Consider the following 25,797-nt stretch of genomic DNA (forward strand, 5'->3'; position numbering starts at 1 on the left):
TGGTGTATTGGGGAAGCCAAAGTCCTGTAAGGTAGGTCATGGGGCCTCTGGCCAACCACCAAGTGACCAAGCCAGGAACACAGCCCCTTCTCCCTTCTGTCAAACCAATCCCCACATCCTGCCCTCAGAGTCTTCCACTTCTGTTCAGCCCCACTATGCGTGCCCTGGTGCGGGGTGCAGCCCCTGCCCCAGCCCCAGCCCCAGCCCCAGCCCACACAGGGCGTTCGTCACCACCGTGGCTCTGCAGCTGCCTCTGGGAGCCCAGGCTCAGGGCTGCCAGGCCCGCTCGTCTCTCCTCCACCAGCCGTGGCTCGGCACTGGCCCCAAGCCCTCTCCTCCGGGCCCTTGCACATGCTCTTCCCAGAACGACACCTCCCCTGCAAGGTTTCCTGGCAACCCAGCAGCACCAGGGCCTCCTGGATCTTCCCCAGCCCCCTGCTGGGCCAACATCCATGGTGTGGGGCTGGAGGTGACAGCCTGTGGCACTCAACAAACCCTGGTCCTTTCCATTCCGCCTCCCCTTTACATCCGACTTGTATTCTCTGGTGGCTCTGAGGCTGGGGCAGGGCAGGACAGCAGAGATGGAAGCGTAGAAACAGGAGTTTTATTCTCTAGTGTGCATACAGCAAGTTCCTTACACAATCAAGGAAATGGTTTCTCTTTCAGACATCTGACTCTTTTATCAAAAGAAAATCCGTCCTGCTTAGTCCTACTCTGGACAGAAGTTGCCCTGAGCAGGGTTACTGACCCAAGCGAAAGGCTAATGGGGACAGGGACGGGCACCTACCCTGGAACACCCGCCCCCCTTCCCATGCCTAGATGCCCTAGGCCTGATGGGACGGCTGGGAGGGGGTGCAGCACAGAGCCACACCCCAAAAGACACCCATACCCCTACCCCCCCGCCCCCCCGGCCCCCATGGCCACAGAGTCAGCCTGGACAGAGCCAGAGGGACGAGTGAAGGGGATACGGCCGGGGCCTGTGCGTCAGGGCCTCAGTCAGTGCTCAGCATCCATGGCGTCCAAATATTTGGCTTCAATGATTCGGGGCAACAGGTTGTAGCTGGGTGGAGGGAGAACAGACCTCAAGGTGAGCACTGGGTCAGAGAGCAAGAGGCAGAGGACCTCCCCCTGCGCCCCCCCCCCACCCCCCCGCCACCGCCCCCAGCCCGCCCGTCCGTACCGGATGGGGATCATGGCAATCATGATGAGGGGGAAGATCATCTTCATGTAGGGCAGGGTGCTCATGCCAAAGGCACACAAGAGCAGGAGCTGCAGGACCTGCAGGCCTGTGAAGTAGTGGATCTTCCTCTGGGGCACCCTCCGGATGTAGTGGGTGGGCGGGTATGAGGTCTGTGGGCGGCAGGGACCCGCTGTGGGCAGGCCTGGAGCCGTGACCCGCCCCACAGCCCCCTCACTCCCAGGGCCGGACACTCACCTGGTCCTTGAGCAGCAGGGCCACGCGCTCGAAGAGCTGGTTGCCATCGATGGAGGTGAGCGCGATGTAGAGGAAGAGGCCGTAGAGCACGGGCTTGGGGATCCACTGCAGCGGGAAGGGTAGCAGCAGGAGGGAAAAGCCCACCAGGATGCTGGCGCCCAGCGTGGTCAGCCGCGTCTCCTTCACATTCACGATCCTGCGCCGTCCCAGGGCACCAGCTCACCTCTGGCCCTGGTCCGTGGGGCCTGGTCCCCCCTCAGCTCACATGGGGCTCCCTCCCTTCCTGGGTCCTATGTGGCCCAGGGCCACCCCCACCTCAGGGGCCCACATGACTTGCCTCAGGTCTCAAGGGACCCGGCCCGCACTCACGTCTCATAAATGTGCCCGTTCTCCACACGCTCCTCCACCAAAGCCAGGGCCCGCACGTGCAGTGGGGAGTGGGGGTAGGCGGCGTGGATCCAGGGCAGCCCGAACAGAGACAGCCCGCTGTTGATGAGGGCGATGAGCAGGAGGTCCCAGTGGTAGGCAGTGCCCTTCACCAGCCTGCAGCAGACAGGGGCACATGTGGCCAGAGCCCCGTGGCCCCTTGGAGGATCGGGCACACGCTCAGCCCTCCCCCTCCCAGCCCTGCGAACCTGTTCTCTGGGGCATTCGCCAAGGCAGCCACCAAGTTCTGCTCGATGAAGAAGAGCAAGGAGAGCAGGAAGCCCAGGCCCATGGCGCTGGCGATGGCCCCCAGGGACAGGGAGTGCATCTCGGCCATCTCAAAGAGGCTCTTGCTGGGGTTGTAGCGGAACTGGCTCACTGCAGCAGGTACAGGCCCCTGCTCAAGCCTGTGGCCCTCGAGGGGCGACCCCACCCCACCGCACCCCCTGCCGGACCCCGACTCACTCTTGATTTCCTGGAAGCCGTAGGAGGAGATGAGGGAGAAGGTGAGCACTGAGATGGGCAAGGCGCAGTCTGACAGGATCTCCCGCATGCAGGGGTGCAGGTAGGGGCTGGGGACACAGGTGGGTGTATCAGTGTGGCCTGGGGGCTTGTGCCTCCTTCCCCTCGCCCGCAGGCCCCCCCTCACCTCTTCTTGAACTGGTAGAGGGTGTAGCTCAGCCACAGCGTGCCCAGCATGATGAGGAGGCTGAGCACGGCGGTCTCCCGGCCCGGGTGTTCGGCGTGGTGGCTCATGGAGGTCAGCTGCGATGGGCGGGTCAGGAGGCTGGTGTTGAGGGCAGTGTGGAGGCTGTTGTTGAGGCTGGTGCCGAGGCCCAGCAGGCTCACCAGGGAAGTGCTGTCTGTATAATAGTTCCCGAAGTCATGGTCATAGTAGTACTTCTGGAAGACTGTGGAAACAGGCCAGCAGGCCTCAGCCATCTGAGCTCAGGGAGGCTGAGGCCCAGCTCCCTCCTGGATGTGGGGGAGAGGGGGCCCCCGAGGGGAGAAAGGGCTTCTGGGGGGGACAGGGAAGGGAGGGGACTGCCTTTGTCAGCCAGGAGGGCCCCACTGACCTGCTTGTCCACCCACCGCCTCCCACCCCACCCCACCACCCCGATCTCTGACAGTGCCCCACACCTGGCCCCGTGCCTCTGATCCTGCCTGAGTCAGCCCTGTCACCCTCCAGCACATGGCACTGCAGCTCTCTGCCGGTCACAGCTCCCAAGAGCACCCTGGACCGTGGAAGGAGCCTTAGCTTGCATGCTGCTTGGCGGCCCTGGCCACAGCCTATAGTCCCCCAGGTCAGCTCAGTTTCCCCTGCAGCAGGCGGCCACCGGCTAGACACTCACTTTTTTTTTTTTTAAATATTTTATTTATTTGAGAGAGAGAGCACGAGAGGGAAGAGGGGCAGAGGGAGAAGCAACTCCCCGCTGAGCAGGGAGCCCGATGCGGGACTCGATCCCGGAACTCCAGGATTATGACCTGAGCCGAAGGCAGTCACTTAACCAACTGAGCCACCCAGGCGCCCTAGACACTCACTTTTGACCATGCCCTTGACAGCATCCAGCATGAAGGTGATGGAAATGAAGAGGGCGATGATCTCTTCTGTCGACCTGCCGGGGGGCGGGAGGGATGTCATGCCTCATCAAATGGGGGTGAACTGTCAGGGGGCCGGGCAGCGGGGGTGGGGGGAGGCTTCCCTGAGCCTCTGCACAGCCCCCAACCTCCTCCTGCCATGAAGACCAGGGTCCCACGCTTCTCTCTTGGGGCAATGATACGGTGCGGGCACCCCATCCACTTTGGGGTTACAGGGCCTTGGAGGCCGGCATGCAGGCTGACCCAGATCCCCGGCCTTGGTCTCCCTCCTGCTTGAGGGTCCCAGCAGCTTGGGGAAGGCCCTGTCACCTCTTGAAGAGACGCATGACCAGACTGAGGTTGAAGAGGGCATAAAGTGCGAGAAAGAAACTGTTCCACAGGCCCGTCCACGCGTAGAAGGTGTTGAAGTCCAGCTCGTAGTCACCACAGATGCCACAGATTACTGCAGGCAGCAGGATGAGGGGGCTGGTCAGGGCCAGGCTGGGGCCGGGGACCACAGGAGCCACCTCCCCACCGCCAGTCCATGGCACCTTGGATGTAGAGGGCCAGGGGCGCGGTGGTCAGCAGCACCACCAGCGGCTGCCCAGAGAAGAGAGCGTACAGGAGGCCTCCGATGCTCTGCCCCGCCATGGTCTTCTGCACATCTGAGGAGGTGGTGGCGGAGGAGCGGTCAGGGGGCGCCGCAGCCCTGGGCCTCCTGCCCCACCCCCACCAGCCTCCGGCCCCTGGCTCACCGATGGCCCCGTTTGTGTTCTCATCATTGAGAGACCCAAAAGCGATGGTGGGCAGGAGGCAGGTGAAGTAGAGGAACAGGGTGGTGGTGATGTATTTACCCACGGCCTTGTTTTTCCCGATAATGCCTAGCGAAGGGACAGGACAGGAAGTTTGCTGGGGATGCAGGACAGGCCCATGTGTTGTCCTGGGGATCGAAGCCACAGGCTGAGCTCTGGCGGGGGTGGGGGACCATAGGGCCACGTACCGTCTGTGAAGTCCAATGGGTACACGGGAAACCTGCGGGCAATGTCCTCCCGGATGCCCTTCCCCACAGGGAGAAAGTCCTTGTGCTTCAGGGGCTGGGGAAGGGGACAGATGTCTGTCAGCTCTGCGGCCCATGGCCCATGTCTCACCGCAGCCACCCAGGCCTGCCTCCCCGCTGTACCTGTAGGGGTCTGTGTCTGCAGATGGAGTTCATGTTGTAGCCCTTGGTGCCAAGGGCTGGGCACTGGCTCACCATGGTGAGCAGCTGTCTCTGATGCACCAGGGCCTCCTTGAATTCCTCCTCCGTGCGGGTGTTCAGGAGCTTCTGGCGGAAGGTGATGTCCAAGAACATGGTGGCGAACGTGCGCCCCACCTCTGTGGCAGTCTTGGTGCTTTTCTGGGGGCAGAAGAAATCACACCTGCAGTTCCTGGAGAGTTGGGGGGTCCCCCGCCCTGCCCTTGCCATCACTGATAGTCCCAGGCATGGGGCAGGTGCCCCCCACTGTGAAGTGGCAGCAAGTTTTGTCCCCCAAAGGTCAAGCATTAGTGGAGTTGGCCAACGGATCCCGCAGATCACCAGAACCACCACCAAGTCTCCGAATTTCCTTAATAAACTCATGAGTTCTTATAAACTGAGGTACTGGTATTGTCCCGAGGAACACAAACATGCATCATCGCGGATAACGAGATCACAATGATGGAGACAAACCTTTCCCCAGCTCTGCTTCCCTAGTGCTATTCCCAACTGTCTGCCGGTTTATTTGATTTTCCAAAGGGCTCCAGGCCTGTCAAGCCTTCTCCCTCTTGCCTGACCAAAGTCAACTGTGTCCATGAACTCCGGGCCCAGCCTCCCCCATGGCAACCCCTTCGTGCTGCCCAGAGCAGTCGTCTCAGGCCTGTCCTGCCCACGCTTTGCTTTCCTGTTCACTCTAGAACAGGCTTGCTCTCCAGAGGAGGAGCCAGGTGTTGGGCTGGTTGGCGCCTGTCACCAGGCATGAGTCCAGGCACTCGGCCCTTGGGATGCTGCCCCTTCCACGGCTCTGGCCGCCTCACCAGCTGTCACTCCCTCTGCCCAACGCACAGCCCACTTCTGCTCTTCCCAGCACTATAACCTCCCCGGGAGGGACATTCCCCTCAGAGCCTGCTTTGCCTAAGGGGGCAGAATCGTCAAGAAGCTAGTGGAAGTTTAAGCATGAAGGCCCTTCTCCGGCTTGGGGAGGGGCCTTCGCCATTTTCTATTTATGATTTTGAAATCCGTTTCCTTCAAAGAAGACTCCCCAAACCATACTAGCTTCAGCCCCCACACGAGCAAGATGTGCCCCTGACCAGGGGGTACATGGCCCAGGCAGAAGTGGGGATCCCTGGCCAGGAAATCATAGAGCCAGCCACCTGGAAGAAGGATCGGGGTTGGGGCAGACCTATGAAAAGCCCCCACGTTGGAATAATACTAATTTTAACAAGTATCTCTTTTTAGTCAAGAAGGAAATACCACTTTTTGCGCAACCTCGGGGAAAATTAGGGCTTGATGAGGACCTAGCAAGGATGCTTCAGGGAGACTCGGTGGGGCAGATCTGAAGGACAGCATGAGCACAAGGCCCTCAGGGGCCCGGACTCTGGGATCCCCCAGCACATGGAGGAGATGCATCCAGGGAAAGGGCCAAGTAACCTGGGACCTTCCTTCTCAGGAGACAGAGCCACCCCCAGACCCCTACTCACCATCTTGGGCGGGGCCAGCACCAGGATGACAAACCTCACCTCACACGAATTCTCCCCCCAGTTCTGTGGGCGAACCAGACGGCTGATGCACACATGGCGCTTCAGCAGGGCCTTGGAGGTGCAGCTGCCAGGGGCGGGGAGGGCACACGGTTGCCACCCTGGGAGCTGGGCTCCCCCTCCCCCAGAACCCCTGACTTTGACGCCCCAGTGACCTCTGACGGGAGTGCTCACACCCTCCACCCCCAAACTGGGTGGGCCAGCTGTCACTGGGGAGGCCAACTGTCACTGGGGAGGCCAACGTGGTGGCCTTGCAACTCACATGATGCAGATCCAGGATTGCTGGTATTGCACCCCTGTGACCGTGGCAGTGACCCCTTGAATGGTATCTGACAGCAGGTGGGCTGAGGGCAGAGTGAAGGGGGTCAGAGGGCCCGCCAGCCCACCTCCCTGAGCTCCCGTGCCCCACTGGGGAGCCAGGCCCCACCCTTACCCTCTGTGGGGGCCCCGGCATCGGTGAAGAGCATGGCCATGAACAGGTCCAAGTTGCAGTCAGGCTCAGTGTTGTGGGGGTCGTGGGCTAAGCGGCACAGCATGGCCCGCAGCACGTCATCCAGTGAGGTAGCCGTCTCATTCAGGATGATGCTGGCCCGGGCCAGGAAACCGTCTAGGTCCCGGTGTGCCCGGATCTCTTCCTCAAAGTTCTTGAGCTTCAGATACTGTGGGGACCGCACACATAGAACCACACAGGCCCGTGAGTGAGATCTGCAGTCACGGCCTGGGACTCTCCTCCGTGGTGCCCCCCAGCTGCCCCGGCCCCTGCCCACCAGGACCAGTACCCCTTCCGAGAGGGACGGCCCAGCCTGGCTGGCCCCCATGGCCAGGTCGAGGGCTAGCGTGAGATGTCTATCCGGTGTGAGAGGGAGCAGTGTGAGCTACCCCAGGGAAGCAGCCACCTCCACCCCCAATGGGTGGTCCAGGAGCAAAGGTCCTGTCCTGCCGATGGGCCACTCACCTTGCGGGAGGTGTGTAGGAGCCCGCAGCCGCCAGGCGATTCACTCTCAGCTAGAGAAAAGCGGGAGGGCTCAGGGGGCCGCCCCACCTCGTCGGGACTCTCTTGGTGGCGTGGGGCCGTGTCTGCCCAGCCCCCAGTCCCCTGCCCGCCCCCCTCCCCCAGCCTGTCCCTGCTACAACCCCCATACCAGCCTGGGTGGGCTGCACCTCGAGGTTGACGTTGACAAAAAAACGGATGCTCTCGCCAGACACAATGGAGGAGTTGACCGTGTCGAAGGCCTCATCCCCCAGGCTCTCCTCACGGGTTTCAGAGGCATCATCCATTTCACACTTGAGGTAGCCTAGAGACCCAACCACCACCGAGAGAGACCCCCACCCCCAAAGAGGACCCGGCCGTCAGTGCTACACACCAGGGGGAGGGACTCCAAGCTCAAGGAGCGGGGGCCCCTGGGCTGTCCCCCTTGGTGCACTCTCAGTGAGTGGTGAGGGAGGCCTCTTGTAGTCCAGGAAGGAAGCCTCAGGCCCAGGTGGGCCGAATGTCTAGTCCCAGCCCAGCCCCAATCAGAGTATGGCAGCCAGCTGGAAGCCCCCACCCAACGGCTTTCTCCAACATTCTTCAGCTGCAGGAACCAGGGCCCTGCACTGTTCCGACCCATGTGTATCCTCTCAGCTACAGAAAGATATGGTCATTCCACAACTCTGGGCCCGGTAGGTGGTGCAATGATGAGTTAAGACTGGCCTCTGCCCTCCCTGAGCCCCCAAATTACAGGACCCAGACCTGCCGGGCTCCCTAGTTGGGACCCAAGGGAAGCCGGAACTACTGTGGTGTCCAGTCCCCTCCGCGCCTTACTGGCACAGGGTTTTAGAGTGCTTCCTTTCAGGGAGGGCATGTGGGGTGAAGCATCAAGGCTGAGAGACTCGGTCCAGATAGCAGACAAGGCCCAGGAAGTAGGGGAGCCAGAGATACAGTCAGGGGCTGAGAGGGGGGACCCAATGGCAGGCAGAAGGAGTGTCGTGGCACCTTGGGACTCCCTCCCAGAGCGGAGCCCTTCTCTGGGTGGGCCTTAGTTCCTCCATCGGCTCACAGCCCCGGTGCCCCTCCTCTAGAGGAAGCCGTCCTGGTGACATGCAAATGTTCCACCCTTGCTTGGGCTCCTCGCGAGCTCTGGGATGGCAGTTTGGGCCAGGCCTGCTACCCTCATCCTGACCCCCGGTCCATCGGGCCCGGTTCCACTCCCGACCTCTGATGGGTCATCCTCAGGCCAGCTGGCCAACACCCCAGGCAAGCCAGCGCTGTCCTCCAAGCAGAGGGCCTCCCTCCCCAGAGGGCCTTCTTCCAGGCTCCACAGAAGCTTCCTCTTCCGGCCGGTCCTCCTAGGGCCCTGCCGGCACCCCTTCCTGACCGTCCTGTGGGTCCCTATGGTTCACCACCTGGGAGTACTCCCAGGAAAGGGGCTCCTGGAGCCCAGATCCCAAGGATGCCTGACAAACACCTGTGCAGGGCCGGGGACAGGCCGGCAGCACGCCTAAACCTGCCAGCCAGTGACTCACCCTGACTCACTTCCACTCCAGCCCGCCGCTTTTCCTCTGCACACCCCGGGCCCCATTCCCCCAGGGTCCTGTGCTCAGCCTGGGCCCTTCTGGGCAGGAGGTGCTGGGTCTGCACTGCACTCAGAGCTCTGAGTCAAAAGATGTCCTTCCCATTTTTGTCATGGAGCTCACTCATGTCCACGAAAAACCCCTTCCTCCCCAGTCCCCACCTGCCCTAGCCTCCCTTCCGTCACCCCCACCAGCACCCATTATTTGTGGGCGCTGCCCTTCACACTGCCCCCTTCTCCCCTACTCTGGGATCTACCTAGGACCTACCCAGCTGACACGACCAGGTCCCTGCAATGCTCCTAGAAGGCCATGTCCCCACGTCCATCCTGTAAGCTCAACCACACACCTAACCCACCTGCCAACAGCCTGGCCCCCGCAGTCACCAGGCCCTGGGGGCCCTGGGTCAGAGCCTATCACCACTCTGTCCAAGCACTGTCCCACTGAACACCCCTTAGATGGTCAGGCCAGGCCCCAGGTCTGGGCACAGGAGAGCCCCGAGACATGGACGGGGGAGAGCTGGTCCGGAGCAAGCAGGAGAGCTGAAGCAGGGAAAGGTCCAGTTACATGGCTTTAGGGGGACAATGGCAGCCCCCTCCCTCGCAGGGACTGGGCAAGGACTGAGGGATGTGGGCACATATGACATGGCCTAAAGGCTGGCCCAGTAACCAGAGCATTCTAACAGCGAACCAAGGGAAGTCACCAGATGGTCCACAGAGCCCAGGAGAGGGAACTGCCTGCCCTCCCAGGACCACTGGAGTGACCTGTCCGTGTCCGCCCCTGACCATACCACCACCTCCTGGACGGGAGGCTCTAAAGGCATCCCAGCACCAGCAGAGGCCCTTAGATGGGTGGTCAATGCCATGGGTACTCAGCTGGAGGGACCAGGTTCCCTAGAGACTTTTGACCAAGGAGCTCTCTCTACACACCCCCCCCCACAGAGGTACTCACCTACATCCTCAAGGTATCCGTTCTGTGACATGACGTTAGAGGAGTTCTCTGTAAGGGAAGCCCAAGAATTGTTACCAGCTCCACCAACCAGCCCTGGACAGTCTCCTGTGCCCAGCTGCTCCCCACCCAACACCCACCGTGCTGATGCCTTCTTACCCTTCCAAGGTACCCAATACAGGCCAACCTGGGGGGGAAAGGGCAGGGGCGCACTAGGCAGGGGCCCCCTACGGAGCCAGAGGAAGCCGAGCCTGTCACTCTTCAGCCAGTCTGCTAGGGTCTGCCCAAGTGGGAAAGGGCCAAGCGGGGTGGGGGGGAGACGTTCCCAGCACCGTTTCCTCCAGGAGTTATTAACAGCACCCGTGCAGTACCGTGGACTGTGTTATTCAGCACCGGCCGCCAGAGCTGGAGGGAGGGGGCCCGTCCCTCCACCCTCCATGTAGTGGACGGCCTCCCTGGCCTCCCTCTCTCGCTGTTTCGCTGCCAAGCCCAGCACCTGGGCGGAGGGGCCTCCTGCCCGCACATAGCGCTTCTCACTCTCACATCGGTCCCAGGGGCCATCAACACCCATCACACGTGCAGTCGCCCCCAACCGCACGCGCCGGGGGTCACAGGGGGCCGACTTGGTAACTGCCTCCTCCCCTCGGTGCCACCCGCGTTCCGGGCCTCCTGGGAGGCGGAGCCGTTGGTCCTCCCGGGAGAAGGCGGGGGGGGGGGGGGGGGGGGGGGGGGTTCGGGGGAGGGGGAGCGCCGGGCGCGCTCACCGCGCCGGGCCCCGGATGGTCCCGACTGTTTGTGCCGCTCCGTGCGAGGAAGGAAGCGACAGGAGGGGCCGCGTGCACGAGAGGAAAGCGCCTCCAGACTCGGAGACCCTGGGGGTCGGGGGGCAGGATGCGGACGGACGCGCGGGACGGGAGCCCGGGCTGCATCCAGAGAGGAGGGGCGGGGGCGGTAAAGCTAGCATCCGAGGCTGCAGGGATGGACAGAGGACGAGAATGACGAGGGTCTGGAAGGGTGGGGGTGGTGCACACCTTACTCTCATCCCGGGCGCCCCACGTGCAGGTAAATAAGTGGCCGTACAAACCCCAGGCTGGCCCTCAGGCGTCAGGGCCGCGAGGTAAAGGCTGCTGCGGCCTCGCAGGGGGCAGTCGGACACCCCGGGATCCCTAAGAGTGGGCAGGCTTTTCCGCAGCGCGGGGACGAGAAGGTGTCCCGGCAGAACGTAGCATGAGGCGGCAGCGTACCCCCTGGGAAGGGCCCGGCGCTCGGGGTGCTAGGGACCCCACAGCTCCGTCCCAATCACTTCCACGCCCCACTCCTCCGCTGGCTACCGCATTGGTTCAAAGACTAAGAATTTCAAGTCGGCGAGAGGACATTAAATCGAGCACGCAGTGTCCACGAGGCTTCCTGGGCCTCCCTCCACCACCCTCGTACTCCCCCGGCCTTCCCCTCCCTCTCCGCTGAACTCACACCTGACCCCAGGCCTGGGAAGCTTCCACGACCCCCTCGCCCACCGTGGCCCGGGGCCTCGGCAGGCCGGCGGCAGCCGCGTTCTCCCCGGTGCTCCGACGGCTCCGCGACCCCGCCTAGCACCCCTTGGCCGCGGAGAACGGACGGCCCTCTCGCCGCGCCTGCCGGCTTAGGCACCCACCGCATGGCTGGATATGGAACATGCGCCGGGTGGCCGCGGCCATGGCCCCGGCGATCGGCCGCCGGACGGCTGCACAGACGCGCGCACACCCCGGCTCCTCACCCCCCCATCTCCAGGACCCCGAGCTTGGCGATTGGGGCGCGCCAGCGGCCGGAGCCGGCGACACACCCCCGCGCCGCGCCTGGGTCCTAATGCCGCTCGACGCCCCGCCCCGGTGCCGCCCTGGGCGGGGTCCCGTCCGCCCGCCCGGCGCCCTCACCCGCGCTCCTGTCGGTCCCAAGCAGGCTGCTCCCGGGAGCCCGGGGCGACTCCGCCAGAACGTGTAGGTCGGGCTCCTACGAGCCCGCGTGCCCGCCCAGGCGTCGCCGGATTAGGGGCTGGGCGGGGCTGGGAAGTTTCTGGGAAGAAGCTCGACTGGCCCAAGGACCCACGAAGTTGTGCCTCTGCGGCGGGTCGCTGGAGGACTCCCCGGGCGTCAGCTTTATGCGCGCTGCCGGCCCCCCGCCCCCGGCTCGGCAGGGGGCCTCGGCAAGGCCCAGCCTGCCAGCTGCCCCGCCCCCTCCATTCATCCCAGTCGCTCGAGTGGTAAACTCTCCTTCTCCTCCTCCAGGAAGCACGCCCCGACTAACTAGATGGGCCGGCGCGCGTTCCCTGGGCTACGCCCTAGTGCGCGGAGCCAGCGGCGCTCCCGGCTCGAAGGCGTCGGGTTTGCTCGCAGCGCGCCTCGAGGTTTCTCTTCTGGCCTCGGTGCGCCCCCGGCCTTCTCTTGGGTCAAGGTCTTGGCTCGCGGCTTCTTTCCTTCCCAAGGTGGCGCCGCCGCCCGGTTTTCCTTCCCGAACAGCGGGGGAGCCCGACCCGGGGACGTGCATTTGCCAGCGCCTGGTCTTCAGCGAATCGAGAGAGTGAGAGAGAGAGAGCGAGCGCGCTTGTATAGGGAGGCGGTGTTGCGCGCGGGCAGGCCGGCGTCCACTGCGACCGGTCAGGCAAATCCAGCCCATGCGATGAACCCCTGGCCTGACCCTCGATGTCTTCTCAGCAAACGATTCCACAGCCCTTGAGCCCCAGTTGGACTCAGGAACTCTCCCCCCCAGTTTAACCCCCACCCCTCCACACTCTGGCTGCCAGCCCGAAGACTGGCAGCGATTCCGGCCCCCCCCACCCCCGCAACCTCCTGCTGGGAAGGAGTCCTCAGCCACTGTCCCCCAGGCCTGGAAGAGGGCGGGCTAGGCAAGCAGAGGCGAGCCCACCTCCGCGGAGAGGTTGCTCTGCAGCCCCTAAGGGCTCCTGGTGCGTTGGCGGACCCCTGTGCGCAGACCGGATGAGCCCGGCTATCGGTTTCACCTCCCGGCAAGATAGTGCATTGGGAGGGAAGCCATGGAGGCATCCCTCTGCAGATGAATGGCCCGGGAGTCGGGAGGGCTTTGAGCACTTGAGCTCCTTACTACCAGAGGAGATGCCGCAGAAGATTATCTACCAGACTCAGAGGACTAGCTGGGGGCTGGCCGCATGTTGGCTCAGCTGAGCCTGGGAGGAGACACACAGGGTCTCCTGGAGAACCCCTGCACCCTTGGGATCTTCCTTAGATATCCTCTAGCTAGACCCGCAGCCCATTTCATAGACTTCCAGAGGCCCCAGGAGGTGGGTTGGAAGTTGAGGAGGAGCTGAAGGACAGACAGGCTGACTACCAGGAAGCAATTGGATAGGGTGGGTGGTACCAGGACTGGACCCCTGAAAAGCCACCTATTTTGCGCCCCCCCAATCTGGGAATGCCTAGGCTTCTGCATCTGTCTTCCTGTGTCAGCACCAGCTCCCAGACACCCAGACCTTCCAACCCGCCTTCCAGGAAGCTACCCTGGATTGGAGGGGCAGCCTCCTCCCTCATCTGGGACCCCATGGCTTAGCCCACAGGGAAGGCCTCTCCCCAGTGGTGGATGGACCTGACTCTCAAAGGAACGTCCACTGAGCCCTTCCCTGCTTCCTGCCATCTGCCCCTGCAGGTTCTGTTCCCCTAGTTGCCCTGGAGGGAGCCCCAGAACTCCGCAGACCCCCCCCCAACACAAGAAGCTGTTTCCTTTGGCTCTCCCACCCACCACCTGCCTTCTGTGGATTAGAGGCCGAGGGCAAATAGAGGTGCCTCAGATATCCCTACCTGTGCCCCACTGGGTCCTTACACGGGCAGGCAGTTAGGGATCCAGACGTTAGGTACACACAGTTCGTCTCATTCCCCTTCCTTGGGCTCCCTTTACTGGGCTGCGGACATGAGTGCTGGGTTCCACAAGGCCCTTAATGGCTTTCCAAAGGAGTTTCAACTCAGTTTCCCCTGTAAGCCTCTTAGGCTTATAGATTGTAGAGCCTGGAGTGAGAAGTAACTCTATATAAAAACACAAAATAGAGGATGCCTGGCTGGCTCAGCAGGTGGAGCATGTGACTCTTGATCTCAGGGTTGTAAGTTCGAGCCCCATGTTGGGTGTAGAGATTACTTAAAAATGAAATCTTTACAAAAATAAGAATAAACACACAAAAACAAAACCACTCCCTTGAACTCCCTTCCTCCTCCAGGAACCATCCAATTCCTCAGCGGTGCTTTACAGAGCACATTTCTCCAGACTTATCTCTGCAACTCTATCTCCACGCCCTTTCTTACTTCTCTTCAACCCCCCTCATATGTGTTTTGTCCCCAATCCGGCACTGAAACCGCCTCAGCTCTCTTGCCAGGCCCTCCCCCCTCCCCTGGCAGGGCCCAGCACCACCTTCCCCCTCCTCCTCTGTCGGAGCTGGCCCCACGGCTCTCTTCCAGCCACAGCCAACCATCAGATTGCATGACTCCTGTCACTGAGCTCTGGACCGCGACACGCCGCAAGTCCTTCCTCCCTCCCTCCAGCCTGGATGGCTAATAGGCAATTCTCAGCAAATCCAGGCAAAACAGAGCTTCCAAGTCCGCCACCCACCTGTCTGCTTTGGACCCGGGAGTTGCTCCAGTGCATCCACGTCGCATCCATGAGCAAATTTTGTTGGGTTTACCTTCAGAACAGGGCACAGTTCTGCCCCCTTTCGCCTCCAGCCTGGTCCACCATCTGGCCTTCTGACTTGCCCCCACCCCTATCCATTCTCCATCACCAACAGCTTCTCCTGGTGTTTAGAAACAAACAAACAAACAGCAAAGCAATCTCCCTGCTGTGGGTGCCTGGAAGGGGTGTCTGCAGCCCTTACCACTGCTCACTTCATCCTTCTGCTCTGGGAGGGGGGCGTCCCTGCTCCCACCAGCCATAGTAGTTGCTCTTTCCTTCCCTCACAGAGCCCCGTGGCCCCTCGCTGCAGCATGGCCTTCTGCATTCTGGTCGCTGCCTGGGCCCCATCTCCTGGGCCAGACCACGAGCTCCCTGTGAGCAAGGCTGTGTGTCTTTCCCCAGCACAGCACCCAGTGCAGTAGGTGCTCAACGAACTGTGACAAGTGGAAAGCACAACTGATGTCTCCACATATGGTTCCCAGAGGCTTTGAAGCCAGTGAAGCCCTCTATCCTCCACTGCCACTATGGTTTTCCAGCTGCACCTAATGGGGGCCCAGCCAGAGACCCCTGATTCCCTAGGTTCCCTCCCTCTCACCCCAAACTCCTCAGTTGGGGCACCAAATCCTTTTATTTCTACTTCAGGTAGGCCCCATCCCTCCGCCTTCCCCTTCCTTGGACCTTTGGCAAGCATGGCTTCCCACATCTTGCAGCCATCAGGCTTCCCTCAAGTCGGCTGGGGTTTTATAAGCCTCTTGGAGTTTCTGCTGCCTTGAGCAGGCTTTGCAGCCCCTCAGAGGCCCTCACCATCCCGGGAGGAGAGATGCTGTTCCCACGTTATCCCTCTGGTGCTGCTGGTGGGCTGGGGGAGGGAACATGGCCTTCACTGACCCTCCTCTCCTGGGGGACATTTCCAAGCCCCATAGATGGGGGGGTGAGGCCTTATGGTGCCCCTCTCCCAGTTGCTGTATATCCACACTGAAAGATCCAGGCTCCTAGGAGGGGAGAAAGCCCCGTGGACGGCCAACAAGGACCTGCTCCCCTTAGGAGGACATCTCTTTTTGCCACCCGCTGCCCCCATCAACTCACAGTCACAGCCTAGAGGTTGAAGTGGAGTCTTTTTAGCTAGAAAATTCCATGAACTTTTGGTTATCAAATCATCTTTCCTCTTCCTGTTGTCCTTATTTTGCTATTATTTGTACATTCATCCAGGCATGAAACTTCTAAGTAAATATGTAGTTTCTTAAAAATTTGAAGCTGTGTGAGGAAAAAAAAAAAAACTTCTCTATGGGTACAGTAAAAGCAGTAGTAATTGTAGGATAAAATGGACATATATTCACATTTTATTTGATTAGTTTTTAAAAGCAGATTTACAGTCATTTATTGGTTTAACATAAAATGTATTGATCCTGATACAATTTTTTTTTTAAACCAAATTATTTTGGCTGGTCACTTTAGCAATGCAGGAGCCTGGGAAAAACAGGAATAATTTGTGGATAAATTTATTTTTCTCCAAATTTTTGGATAATGAAACAAGAATGTTTTTGGAATTCTTTCACAACATTGGGTTTTTTTCCACTTGGTTTTTTCCACTTCTACCTGAAGGTCACCCCCTCGCTCTTGTCTAATTAGTCATTTTGACTTGTCAATTGTTCCTTCAAAATCACTCTCCATTTAGTCCTCTTCTCATCCCCAGCAATGTGGAGCAGCGGTCCACCCCCACATTACAGTCTATATGATTTTTCTTATTTAGGGGAAAAAAATTATTCTCAAAACAGCCTCCCATTGAACACTGGTGTCCCTGAGCATGCTGAGGCACTAGAGAGCCAAATAATTGTGGTCTTTTCTCAGTCTGCAGGGGGAAATGGTCCTACTGCACGGAATGTTTTCGATTAAAACATTTCCCCCCCTTGGTTAAAAATCACTACCACCACAACAGAACAACTTTGTGTTCACTATCACTTATACTAGAAGAGACTAGCAGAAAGCAAAATTAAAAGAAAAATCAAGTATATATCTGATTTTAACAGAAAAGCTCAGAAATGGTCTGCCATGCTGGTCTAGGGGAGCAAGCCCTTTTTTGGGGTACTGAGATTCGCCAGTGGACCTGATTTTGGGGGGCCCTTGGAAATGCACGATGACCCTTGGCCAGGCCAGTCAGAATATTCCTGACCACTGTGACTGGTTTGGGGATGGCAATGTGACCTCAGACTTTGGTGCTGCCTTTGGAGAAGTAGGCTGGGTCTTCCCTTTGGGGTGTTGGGGCTGTTGGCAGCATAAAGGAACCTCACTGCCAGGGGAGAGGGAGGCCACCAAGTATGGGGAGAGGGCTCTGATGACACTGGAGCTGGTACCACCCTAGACTCTTCTTACAGCAACCAAGCCATTCCCTTTCTATCATGGGCTGGCAGGGGGGGCATATTGTCATGTTTCCTCTGGGCATGACTGTTTCCTAGATTGTATGATAGAAATGAACACATGCTTACTTCTCCATGCTCCTGAGAGAGCTCTGTGATACTCAGCAGCTCTACTGGAGACCCTCTGTTCCAAGTCACTTCCCATCGATCAGCCAGGATTCCCTGATTCTGAGGCTCCTAGTCTGTCAAGCATGCCCTCAGCTTTCAGTAGTCCAGTGGCCCTACTGTGGTCTCCAGGTGGGGACAGGCCTCCTCCCCAGCCCCAGGCTTCCTGGCCTCGGTTCTCCTGGCCCTCAATGATCATTTCCTCCAGGAGCCCTTCCACATAGAGTGTCAACCCCATCTCCCTGACAATTGTGAGGGCAATCCCTAAGCCCTGGTGGCTTCCCAGGAGTTCAAAGCACAGGAGCTCCCTCAAGGTTCAAATCTGGCCCTGCAGGACTGGGAGGCATGAGACTCTGGGGAAAGGGGTTGTGAGGAAGGGGATGCTTCTGCCACCCCCTCTCTCCCAATTCTCTGGGCCCCTCACATGCAGTTTTGCCTTGGTTTGTATATGACTCATTGAGCACACAGAACCTCCAAACCCAAGACCACCTTCCCTACCACCTGAGGGAGGCTGCCTCCTCCGTTGGGCCAGCTCTCCATCTTCCCAGCAGGGCACTTCCCTTGTCCGGAGGCCTCTGCCTTGAGAACGGGACAGAAAGCAGGGTCTCTGTGAAAGCGTGGCACCTCCTTGGCAATCAGCTCTTGCCCCACATCGCCCACGGCCCCAGCCAGGCCCCCCACCGCACGCAGAGAGGGGTGCTGGTGACCACTCCGCTAGAGCTGCGGGCCTTAGGGCGGCCTCTCCCTGGGAGCCAGTGGCCCCAGGCTCCCTGGGTAGGGCAGCGCCAGAGGGGCGTCTTGGAGGGATCTTACGCCAGGGCAGTGGCTCTGACCCCCGGGCCAGCCCCACCCCTTTCGTTTTCGGTCATTCCCATTTGTAAAGTGGGAGCAATGGCCCCCTCACGGAGCTTTGGCTGGAGTTACACGGGCCGACCAGCTTGTCAAGCACCCTGTTGAACAGACACCAGTGCCCCGCCAACCAGGACGCACACAAGGGCAGCAGTGGATGCAGCTTCTCCCAGGGCCCCATGAGGGTAGGGGTGGGGACAGGCTGGCTTTTCTCTGGGGCCCTGGGGGACCCCCATGGCCACAGCCAGCTTCCTCAAGCCCCTCTTCGGGTTCTGGGAGTCCTGAGAGTGCCCATCCCCACACAGGGTGGTCTCCTCGTGAACTTTACTCTCTGTGGGCCCTCTGGGGTCTGGGGATGGGGATGTGCACCCCAAGGACCTCTCCCCAGCTGCCCAGCAAAGAGCTTCCCCCGGAGGCCCAAGGAAGGGCCCTAGTCCCAGGGGGCGAGCCTTCCCAAGTCCCGCCCCGCCCTTGGGGCAGAGTCCACAGGAACAGGCAACTGCACCAGGTCCTGCTTGTTCAGTGAGAGTTTATTGGTCCTTAGCATGACATCTCAGTTACCAAGGTAAATTCACATACACGACTGCAGGTAAAAACGTGTAAAATAATATAAAAATAAATTGAAGGCTACTTTTATATATTTACTGAATTAAGTAGTGTAATAAATACTATAATAAGCAAAAAGCTTCAATCACACAATTCAGTTTCACTGAAGTTACAGTAGTGTTTGTAAATATGAGTTTTAAAATTTAAGTTACAAATATTAAAGCACTGAAAAACTAGTATAAAAGTGAATTTTGGCACGTAAGTGAGCTCTTCTGTCATTAGTATTTGACAACCTGGGACAAGGAAGCCTTTTCTCACCTACTTTTTGAGGTACAACTATCCAACTAGGTCAGCGACACACTGGAATACTTAATAGTTTACAATCTTTGAGTTAACTTTTCCCTTTTGAGAAGCCCAAAGAGCAACCCAGAGCTTATTACTGTGCAAAAATTCTCCAAAATCCTAATAGAATTTAGGAGGGAACTTTTTCTTGCGACCCCCAGGGCCCAGGGTCCTGGTCTCAGGTCAGAGAGCCCCCAGGGCTCGGATGGGGCCAACTGGACTCCTTGCCAGCAGCCCCTTCCTAGGGTGATCCCTTTTCTCCAATTTCAGCCTCCTCCTTCCAATCAAAAAAAAGAAAAAAAAGTCCCACATCAAAACGTAAAATAACCCATAACTTCAGCGACTTCAAATTATCACACTCACTCTGGGTGATATAAAACTGAAGCTGCTAATAGGAAAGTTGGCAAAAAGCACGTAAGCCCCTGGAGGACTTCTCTGCCTGTCCCTACGGAACCTACTACATCTGATGTCTCTGCTGGGTCCCTGGCATCCACTCCCGGTCAAAATCTACAACACAGTGTCATGGCCCTTCCTCTGGAGACAGCCTAAGACCCTGTCCCTCCACGTGGAGCTCCCAGAGGAATCAAGTGGATATTAAACTTCACAGTCAGAACCCAGAGGTGCCTGGCAGGTTCCAGAAGGGGCAGTGCGTGGGGGGGGGGAGGGGAAGAGCATCCTCCCTGCCTCAGTCCTCAAAGAGCTCACACAGTCAGTGTGCCTCTTTACCAGGGGCACAGCAAGTGCGCCCCAAGGAATGCCCTTTCGCCAGTGTGCCCCTTCGCACTCCCGAGCAGGCTGAGGAGTGTCAATGGAGGCCTCAGCCAGTTCTGCCTTTTTGGCTTTGGAACTTCTTAACGTTTTGACTTTTTTCAATCACAGTTTCATATTCAAGTTGAGGTAATCACAGTTTTCCCTCTAACAGCAGAGGAATTGGGGTAGTGGGGCAAGTTGGTGAGAGAGCATTTCTGCGGACAACGGTCAGAAACCAAGACCACCACGTAGTGCAGCCCCACGCAGTGGGAAGACCCGCTTCTATGCGCGGGCTCTGAACCCTTTTTAAAAACTCTTTTGTGCAGCCATCAGGAAATGGCTCGAGCTCCTCAATCTAGAGCTTTCATTTAAAAGTTCACAGCAACCCACCTGGAGTAAATGGCCTATGGTTCCCCTACCCCACCCACCCACCCCACTTCTCCCTTCTCTAAGGCTGCTCAAGGTTGAGTTTTTAAAAAGAGCTCAGTAGAGCTAAAAGAAGCTACAGTAACTCATTGCTTAGTTCATCAATTGCACTTAAGATCTACGTTATTGATTCTGAAGCAGAGGCAGGCCCATTGTGGACCCCAGCCTCCGGCCCACCAGAAGTGAGGTGCTCCCAGACTTGGGCTCCACACTAGGGCCCTTGTCACCACCAGCTTTGGGAGTTGGGAATGGAACACATGGGCCTTTTCAGAAGGCTTTCTTCATGCAAGATTTCTTATTTAGTGGTATTTTGAGTTTTGTTCATTTGGCTTTAAATATAGATTATTTTTTTCTAATACAAGTACATTTTACTGACAAGCCCTTAACACCTGCTTTGCTACTTGCATGGAGGCCTCTGAGTAACCAGGCACACAGATCATATGTGCTCCATCCTTTCTCAGTCTCTCCTCTGTGCCAGGGGCTATTCTCAAAAACCCCTCTACATTACTGGAAACTTTGCTGGTTTCGTCTATGTGCTTCTTCCTAAGGCATGCAAAAAAAAATATGTGAAATTCAGAAAGCATTTACAATCTAGGCAGCTGAGGCGCTGAAGTCCTAACAGACATCACCCAAATATCAGTGCCTGTGACCTCCCCCGACCCCAAACTAATTCTGGAAGTCAGGCACCGGATCCATTTCTAATTCCCCTCTGCTTTATGGTCTAGCTGCAAACAAAGCCCCTGGAAGGAATTCTAAATTGGATATTGGAATTCTTTGAAATTCCCGGTCTACAGGAGCCTAACAAGTCCAGGGCCAGCAACAATGCTTGGGGACATAAGTTTCCTGAAGTTTGTGGCTACAAACCAAGCCTTCCCTGGTAAGGCTCAAGGGAGGGCTGGGTGCTGGAGAGTGAGCCCCCTTCAGGGATGCCGCACAAGTGATCAGAGCCCTGGGCCTAAGACTAAGTGGTTGGAGGATGCTCCCCTCAAAAGTGAGGCAAAGCATCACCAGGGAGGCCGAAGCAGCAGGTTTGCTTTGTTCTTGCCCTGAATGAGGCAAACCAGAGTGAGGGGAGCTCAAAACCATCCTCCAGGGAGACTGCTTGTATCAATTCAAAAGCCACATGCTTCTGGAAAGCAACATGCCTTTCCCCTCAGTTTAGTCTGTAAGGGACAGCTCCTCATCTGAAAACAAGCTGTTGATCTCAGCCCAAGCTGCTGGCTCTGTGGGTGGGGCTCAGGCAGGGCCTGGGGTGGTCCCCCCAGGACCGGGCCCAGGGCCAGCAGGGCCCGCTCCTTCAATGCAAGGGGCCTAAGCAGGAAGCCAGGCACTCCACTGGGGACAGGGCTCTCCTGGGACAGTGTCTGAGGCCCAACGCCTGTGGTGGCTTGGTCCCCCAGGCATGGGCACAGTTCAGGCAGCCAGGGTTCCTTCTGCTTGCCAACAGCAACTCTGGGTAACAAATGATTCTCCCCACAGTCACAGTGCCTCAGCAGCCCAAAGGAGATACCCAGAGGTTCCGGGCTGCCAGCCCCACACACAGGGCAGTCCCTATCTGCTCATCCTCCATGAAGACCCCCCGCCCCCCATCAGTGGGGCGGTGCAGGTGATGCTCTTCAGCGCTGTATAGAGAATAAAGACAACATGCACTCAAGCCAGTACACAAAGGCCAAGAAGAAGAAAGACAGCCCCTTTAGGGAGGGCCTCTGGGAGAGCTGAGGTTAAGTAACCCCATTTTTAAACGTCCACCTCCAGGGTGGACGTTCTCCAGGATGTATGGCCTAGCCTTCCCCTAGGGCTTCTGCTCAAAGAGGTCATGATACTCCTGCTGTTCCAGCTCTCGGTTATACTTCTCAATTTCCCGGTTGGCTTCTTCCACGTAGTCATTCATGAACTGGTCCATGACTGGTATCTCATTAAGGAAGAGAGTCCTGAGCCAGGAGGACAAGGGAGGCTGCCCAGGCCCAGAGGGATCTGTGGGCAGCTGAGGTGGGGGACACTTAAGTAGTGAATGCCCAGCCCACACAAAGCCTACCTGCCAGGCTCTTTTTCTATACTGGCCGCACCCCAGCTACAGAGAGTAAGCCAGGGTTGGCAAAGGTTCCTCCATGAGGTCCTAGAGCTGAGCCCTTTGGCAATCACGTCTAGTCTCCAACTTGTAAATTATGATCCCTGATGACCACAGAACGCAGGATGTCACCACAGCTACATTTAAACTACAACCTACAGACGCTTCAGCGAACGAAGGCGAAATTAATTTTAATGACGTCAGAAGGCCCAAATGAAAAGTCTGCCTCTGTGGCTTGCTGCATGCTCTCAGAACCCAGCCCTCTCTAGGAGGTGGGCTGCAGTGGCTCTAGCAGACACCCTCTTTACGATCAGGCTTCCACACACGCCCAACCTGGCCACCACAGATTCCAAGGATACGTGGGTGAAAATCAGTCTTGTCACCAAAGAAGTTGACAAACTGGGTGCCATTGTAAAAGTAGCCTGCGGGCAGGGGGTCCAGGTGGCGTTTCACCTGTAGGAAAAAAGAGTCCTATTAAAATTATCTGACCACGTTCTATCATCTACTCATTCATTAAAAACAAACAAGCCTATGACCTTAGCAAGACAGCCCACTCTGCCCCACGGAAGGCTAGACATGCGAGGGAATGTCCTCCCTGCAGCAGTTCTCAAGTAGTGACTGATGGAGGTCCCTAAGCTCTCAGGGAGGAACTCTGGGAGCTTCTCATGGGATTAAGCTCCACTCATCCTCAGTGGTACTGGTTTGATAACATACCCTTTGTTAGCTGTCTCCCCTTCTTTCTCTCCCTTACTTTTCCCACTTCCCTGCTAGTGTCTCCTAGAATCACTTGCAAAATAAGCTACGTGTACTCAAATCCATGTTTAAGGTCTGCTTCTGGGGAACATACACTACAAGGACTGCCTTCTGAGGTACCCACAGTCTCCTCCCCAGGAGCACCCAGGGTTGCCCAGGACAGAAGCTGGATATGAAGGGACCTCCTCAAGTCCAAAGCAGGGACTCCTAGGGTCCCAGAGCCTCTCCCACCCATTCATTACTGGGAGAAGTGGCACAGCCTGTGCTGGGGCCTGGACTCCGTGTCCCTTGTAGCCTTTGCCCCCAAGCCCCCAGGAAAAGGTCCCAGTGGGGGTCGGGACTGGAACAGAGGCTGAGAGTCAGCCTGAAGGCTGAGGGGCTCATCAAAGAGCCTCTCATGGTGGTCCCAGAATTCTATCCCCTGCTTATTGGCAGCTTCTGGATCTAGACAGCTTTTCTTGGGCTCTGTTGCTTTATCTGTGGTTTATATCTAGCATGGAGGGATGAGAGGAGAAAGGACTTCTGTGGCTGCTTCAACAGTGTGTCAAAACAGGGCTCCATGTCACCCCTTCCTCCCACAGGCACGGCTTCTCATCTCATGCCCAGGTCACACCAGATGTCCCTATACCCTCTTCCTCTCAGGCTACAAGGTTGGAGGGTCTGAGGTTCCTCTTTACCCAGCTTCCCTCTGTGGCTTAAGAGGAGCAAGACCTCCAGCATGCCCTATAAATAGGCCCCTCACTCAGGGAATCCTAAAGGATGGAGCTGTGCCAGCCCAGACGGATAGCCTTGGGGCTCTTAGGGGACTCACGTGGATATTCCTGATCTCCTGCTGAGTCAGCATTCCCCTGGTCTTCAGGGCTTTCCTCTGAGGCTTCTGTGCAGAGATGTAGGGAGGGAGGGGTCAGGTCCCAACGGAGCTGATGGAGTACATGGGCAGGTGAGGGCTCAGGGCTCTGAGGGCCAGTTACATGACTTAAGATCCCAGCGGTGGGGAAAGAAAGCACAGTACTGTCGTGGCCTGGACACAATATCCTGCCTGCCTGCCCCTCAAGGAGACCACTTACCACCACAGAACCCTGTGTGCCAGGGGAAACAAGCAGCAGAGGAAACACCAGTGCTTCTGCAAATAGCATGTTCCTGTCTCTGAAGATCCTCGACTCTAAGCCCTACCAGTGCCAGGTATGCAGACAAAGGGACAACATGAAGTCCCCTACTCAACCACTTAGGAGTTTATCCAGTTTATCTGAGAAAAACAGCCTACAGGCAGCCATCCCTCAGTATAAAAGACAGGTTCCAACTAAGCATCTACAAAGGACCCAGGGCCCAGCAACTCTATTTCCAGAGTTCTAAGTCAACCTCAACCCCTGAGGCTGTGCTAAGAGGCCTAGCACCCGACCTGCATCATATTAGAGGATTTTAACTCCAGTCTAGGTTTTGTTTTTCTTTGCAGTACTGGGCTAAAGATGCTTATGTGCCTCTATAGGCAAGCATCCTCTTCCCTTGAGACTCCCTGGGCTCACTGGTATCAATGCTTCAAGTCTTGGTTTGCAAACAGCTGTAAGCATATTTTTGTTGTTTCTCATTTCTAGAGACAGAGCCCAAGTATAGAAGGATTCTGGGCTCAGAACACAGGACAGCCCCGAATTAGGTTCAGCTAAGAAAAGACATTTTGAGTTTAGACTGCCAGGCTGACCCAGGATCCACATGGAACCCTAGGTTTCACCCAGGTCCTAGTTAAGCCACCTAATAACTGCAATTTGCCTTGGCAAAAGAATTAGAAATGGCTGTAAGAACAGGTCTGCCTTGAGGTTATCCCAAGTGGCTTCCTCCTACTTGCAAACCATCCCTGAAAGTGCTGGCTGAGCCTGTGAAGGGTGGACGAGGAGGGAGGTCATGGGAGGGGCTTCTACCCCAAGGCCAGGAGCAGCTATGAGGTGTGCTGGTCACATTTGTGCCAGAGGTGTCTGGGCTTTGGAAACCACCTGCTTAGCTGACTGCCGCAGCCAGTCCTTGACGCTTTCTTCCTTCAGGGAGCAGCCGATGAACACGAGGTAACATTCCTGCTGCCCGTTGCTTTCTTGAGGTGTGCTTCGGGAGTCAGGCGGTGGCGAGGGTCCCTCCAAAACAGGGACAATGCTCAAAGAATTGGCCAGAGTGTTATGGCAGACCTCCATGGCCTTCTCAGAGTCTGCAGGGAGAACACACGTAGCCCCTGAGCCCCAAAAGGATAAAGCTACACTAAGACTGTAACGTGCAGATAGTTGGGGACAGATTCCTGTGACATGCAGGAGGGAGAACTGCCATGATTGGTGTCAAGTTAGAAAGGATGACGTAAGAGAGGGAGGAGCAATGTAAATCTCTGGCTTGGCTGATTTGGTAACCAGGTGGATGTCACTAAGCCAGAAGGGGGCTACAAGAGGAGAGCCCCTAGCAGAGGGCGGAGAGGCCAAGGGAGGAGGGGCTGTCAACATACAAGTGGTGCAGGAGGGTCACATAATAGGCACAGGAAAGCTAGGACTGGGTTTATAGACTGGGAAGCCGGGGGCTAGCACAGGAGACACAAGGAAAAGGCAAGGTCCCCCTAAAAAGCAGGATGAAAAAGGGTTCCAAAACAAAGAGAGGTTAACTTTGAATAAGAAAGGGGTCAAGAGGGCGCCTGGGTGGCTCAGTTGGTTGGGCGACTGCCTTCGGTTCAGGTTGTGATCCTGGAGTCCCAGGATCGAGTCCCAGGACTCGATCGGGCCCCCTGCTCAGCGGGGAGTCTGCTTCTCCCTCTGGCCCTCCCCCTCTCATGTGCTCTCTTTCATTCTCTCTCTCAAATGAATAAATAAAATCTTTTCAAAAAAAAGGGGGGTCAAGAGAAGTTCTAAATTAAGACAAAAACAAGGTGAGAGGGAAGGGGGAGACATTATGACCTCTGAAGCAAGGAGGAGCCTGAGGGAAGCAGGTTTGAGTGAGGGGCCAAAGTTTCAGATTCAGTAACATAAATTAGGCCAAAGGCATGGGTTAAGGACCTTGAGAGCTTCTTTTATATAGGTGATGTCAACTAATTCTCCCATCTGAACCCATATGGTCCCATGCTTACAACTCTCAGTGGCTCCCTATGGCAGACACTGATGGTTGCCTGCCCAGCATCCTGCTCTTTCTCCAATACCAATTCTCCAGAAGGCATG

At 57.4% G+C, this 25,797-nt stretch overlaps 2 protein-coding genes across 15 annotated transcripts in view; both read right to left on the bottom strand.

The window, feature by feature from the left end:
• Positions 1-584: 584 nt before the first annotated feature.
• SLC4A11 (solute carrier family 4 member 11) lies at positions 585-12,250 on the bottom strand. 11 transcript variants are annotated; one of them, XR_012374101.1, is made up of 20 exons: positions 11,361-11,537; positions 9,713-9,760; positions 7,354-7,506; positions 7,167-7,216; positions 6,645-6,870; positions 6,474-6,555; positions 6,155-6,278; positions 4,620-4,835; positions 4,440-4,533; positions 4,195-4,320; positions 3,991-4,104; positions 3,770-3,902; positions 3,404-3,477; positions 2,511-2,772; positions 2,327-2,433; positions 2,071-2,239; positions 1,805-1,978; positions 1,436-1,540; positions 1,181-1,350; positions 585-1,060 (listed from the first exon to the last, which is right to left on the bottom strand). XR_012374101.1 is itself a non-coding variant. In XM_025876199.2 (20 exons), exons 2-20 carry the CDS (start codon positions 9,741-9,743, stop codon positions 997-999), a joined length of 2,565 nt encoding a protein of 854 aa, XP_025731984.1. In that variant the 5' UTR covers positions 9,744-9,760; positions 11,620-12,250; the 3' UTR covers positions 585-996. The 11 variants fall into 11 exon arrangements, 10 of the variants coding, with proteins under 10 accessions (XP_025731984.1, XP_025731983.1, XP_073734410.1 ...); XM_025876199.2 differs by lacking the exon at positions 11,361-11,537 and adding an exon at positions 11,620-12,250 and having other exon boundaries at positions 1,436-1,631; XM_025876198.2 differs by having other exon boundaries at positions 1,436-1,631; positions 11,361-11,536.
• A 5,994-nt stretch (positions 12,251-18,244) lies between these two features.
• The window catches only part of DNAAF9 (dynein axonemal assembly factor 9), a 129,922-nt gene continuing 122,369 nt past the window's right edge, over positions 18,245-25,797 (bottom strand). For all 4 annotated transcript variants that reach the window (XM_073878312.1, XM_073878311.1, XM_025876579.2 and 1 more), the window contains 4 exons: positions 24,607-24,812; positions 23,433-23,498; positions 22,228-22,321; positions 18,245-21,705 (listed from right to left, as the gene is read on the bottom strand). In XM_073878312.1, the coding sequence (XP_073734413.1) occupies positions 21,593-21,705; positions 22,228-22,321; positions 23,433-23,498; positions 24,607-24,812 (479 nt within the window). In that variant the 3' untranslated portion in view covers positions 18,245-21,592. The remainder of the gene's footprint in view (positions 21,706-22,227; positions 22,322-23,432; positions 23,499-24,606; positions 24,813-25,797) is intronic.

This window comes from Callorhinus ursinus, unplaced genomic scaffold (assembly GCF_003265705.2).
Source record: "Callorhinus ursinus isolate GAN/ISIS: 27379988/994484 unplaced genomic scaffold, GSC_fseal_2.0 scaffold29, whole genome shotgun sequence".
Taxonomy (NCBI): domain Eukaryota; kingdom Metazoa; phylum Chordata; class Mammalia; order Carnivora; family Otariidae; genus Callorhinus; species Callorhinus ursinus.

Bases quoted from the DNA above. Each gene is read 5' to 3' on its own strand.
- SLC4A11 (XM_025876198.2), bottom strand. From the start codon at position 11,403: ATGGCCGCGGCCACCCGGCGCATGTTCCATATCCAGCCATGCG. The intron at 6,556-6,644 runs GTAAGGGTGGGG...CTCTGCCCTCAG, and splicing joins TGCCGGGGCCCCCACAGAGG to CCCACCTGCTGTCAGATACC. The intron at 3,478-3,769 runs GTGACAGGGCCT...GCCCCCCGGCAG, and splicing joins GTCATGCGTCTCTTCAAGAG to GTCGACAGAAGAGATCATCG.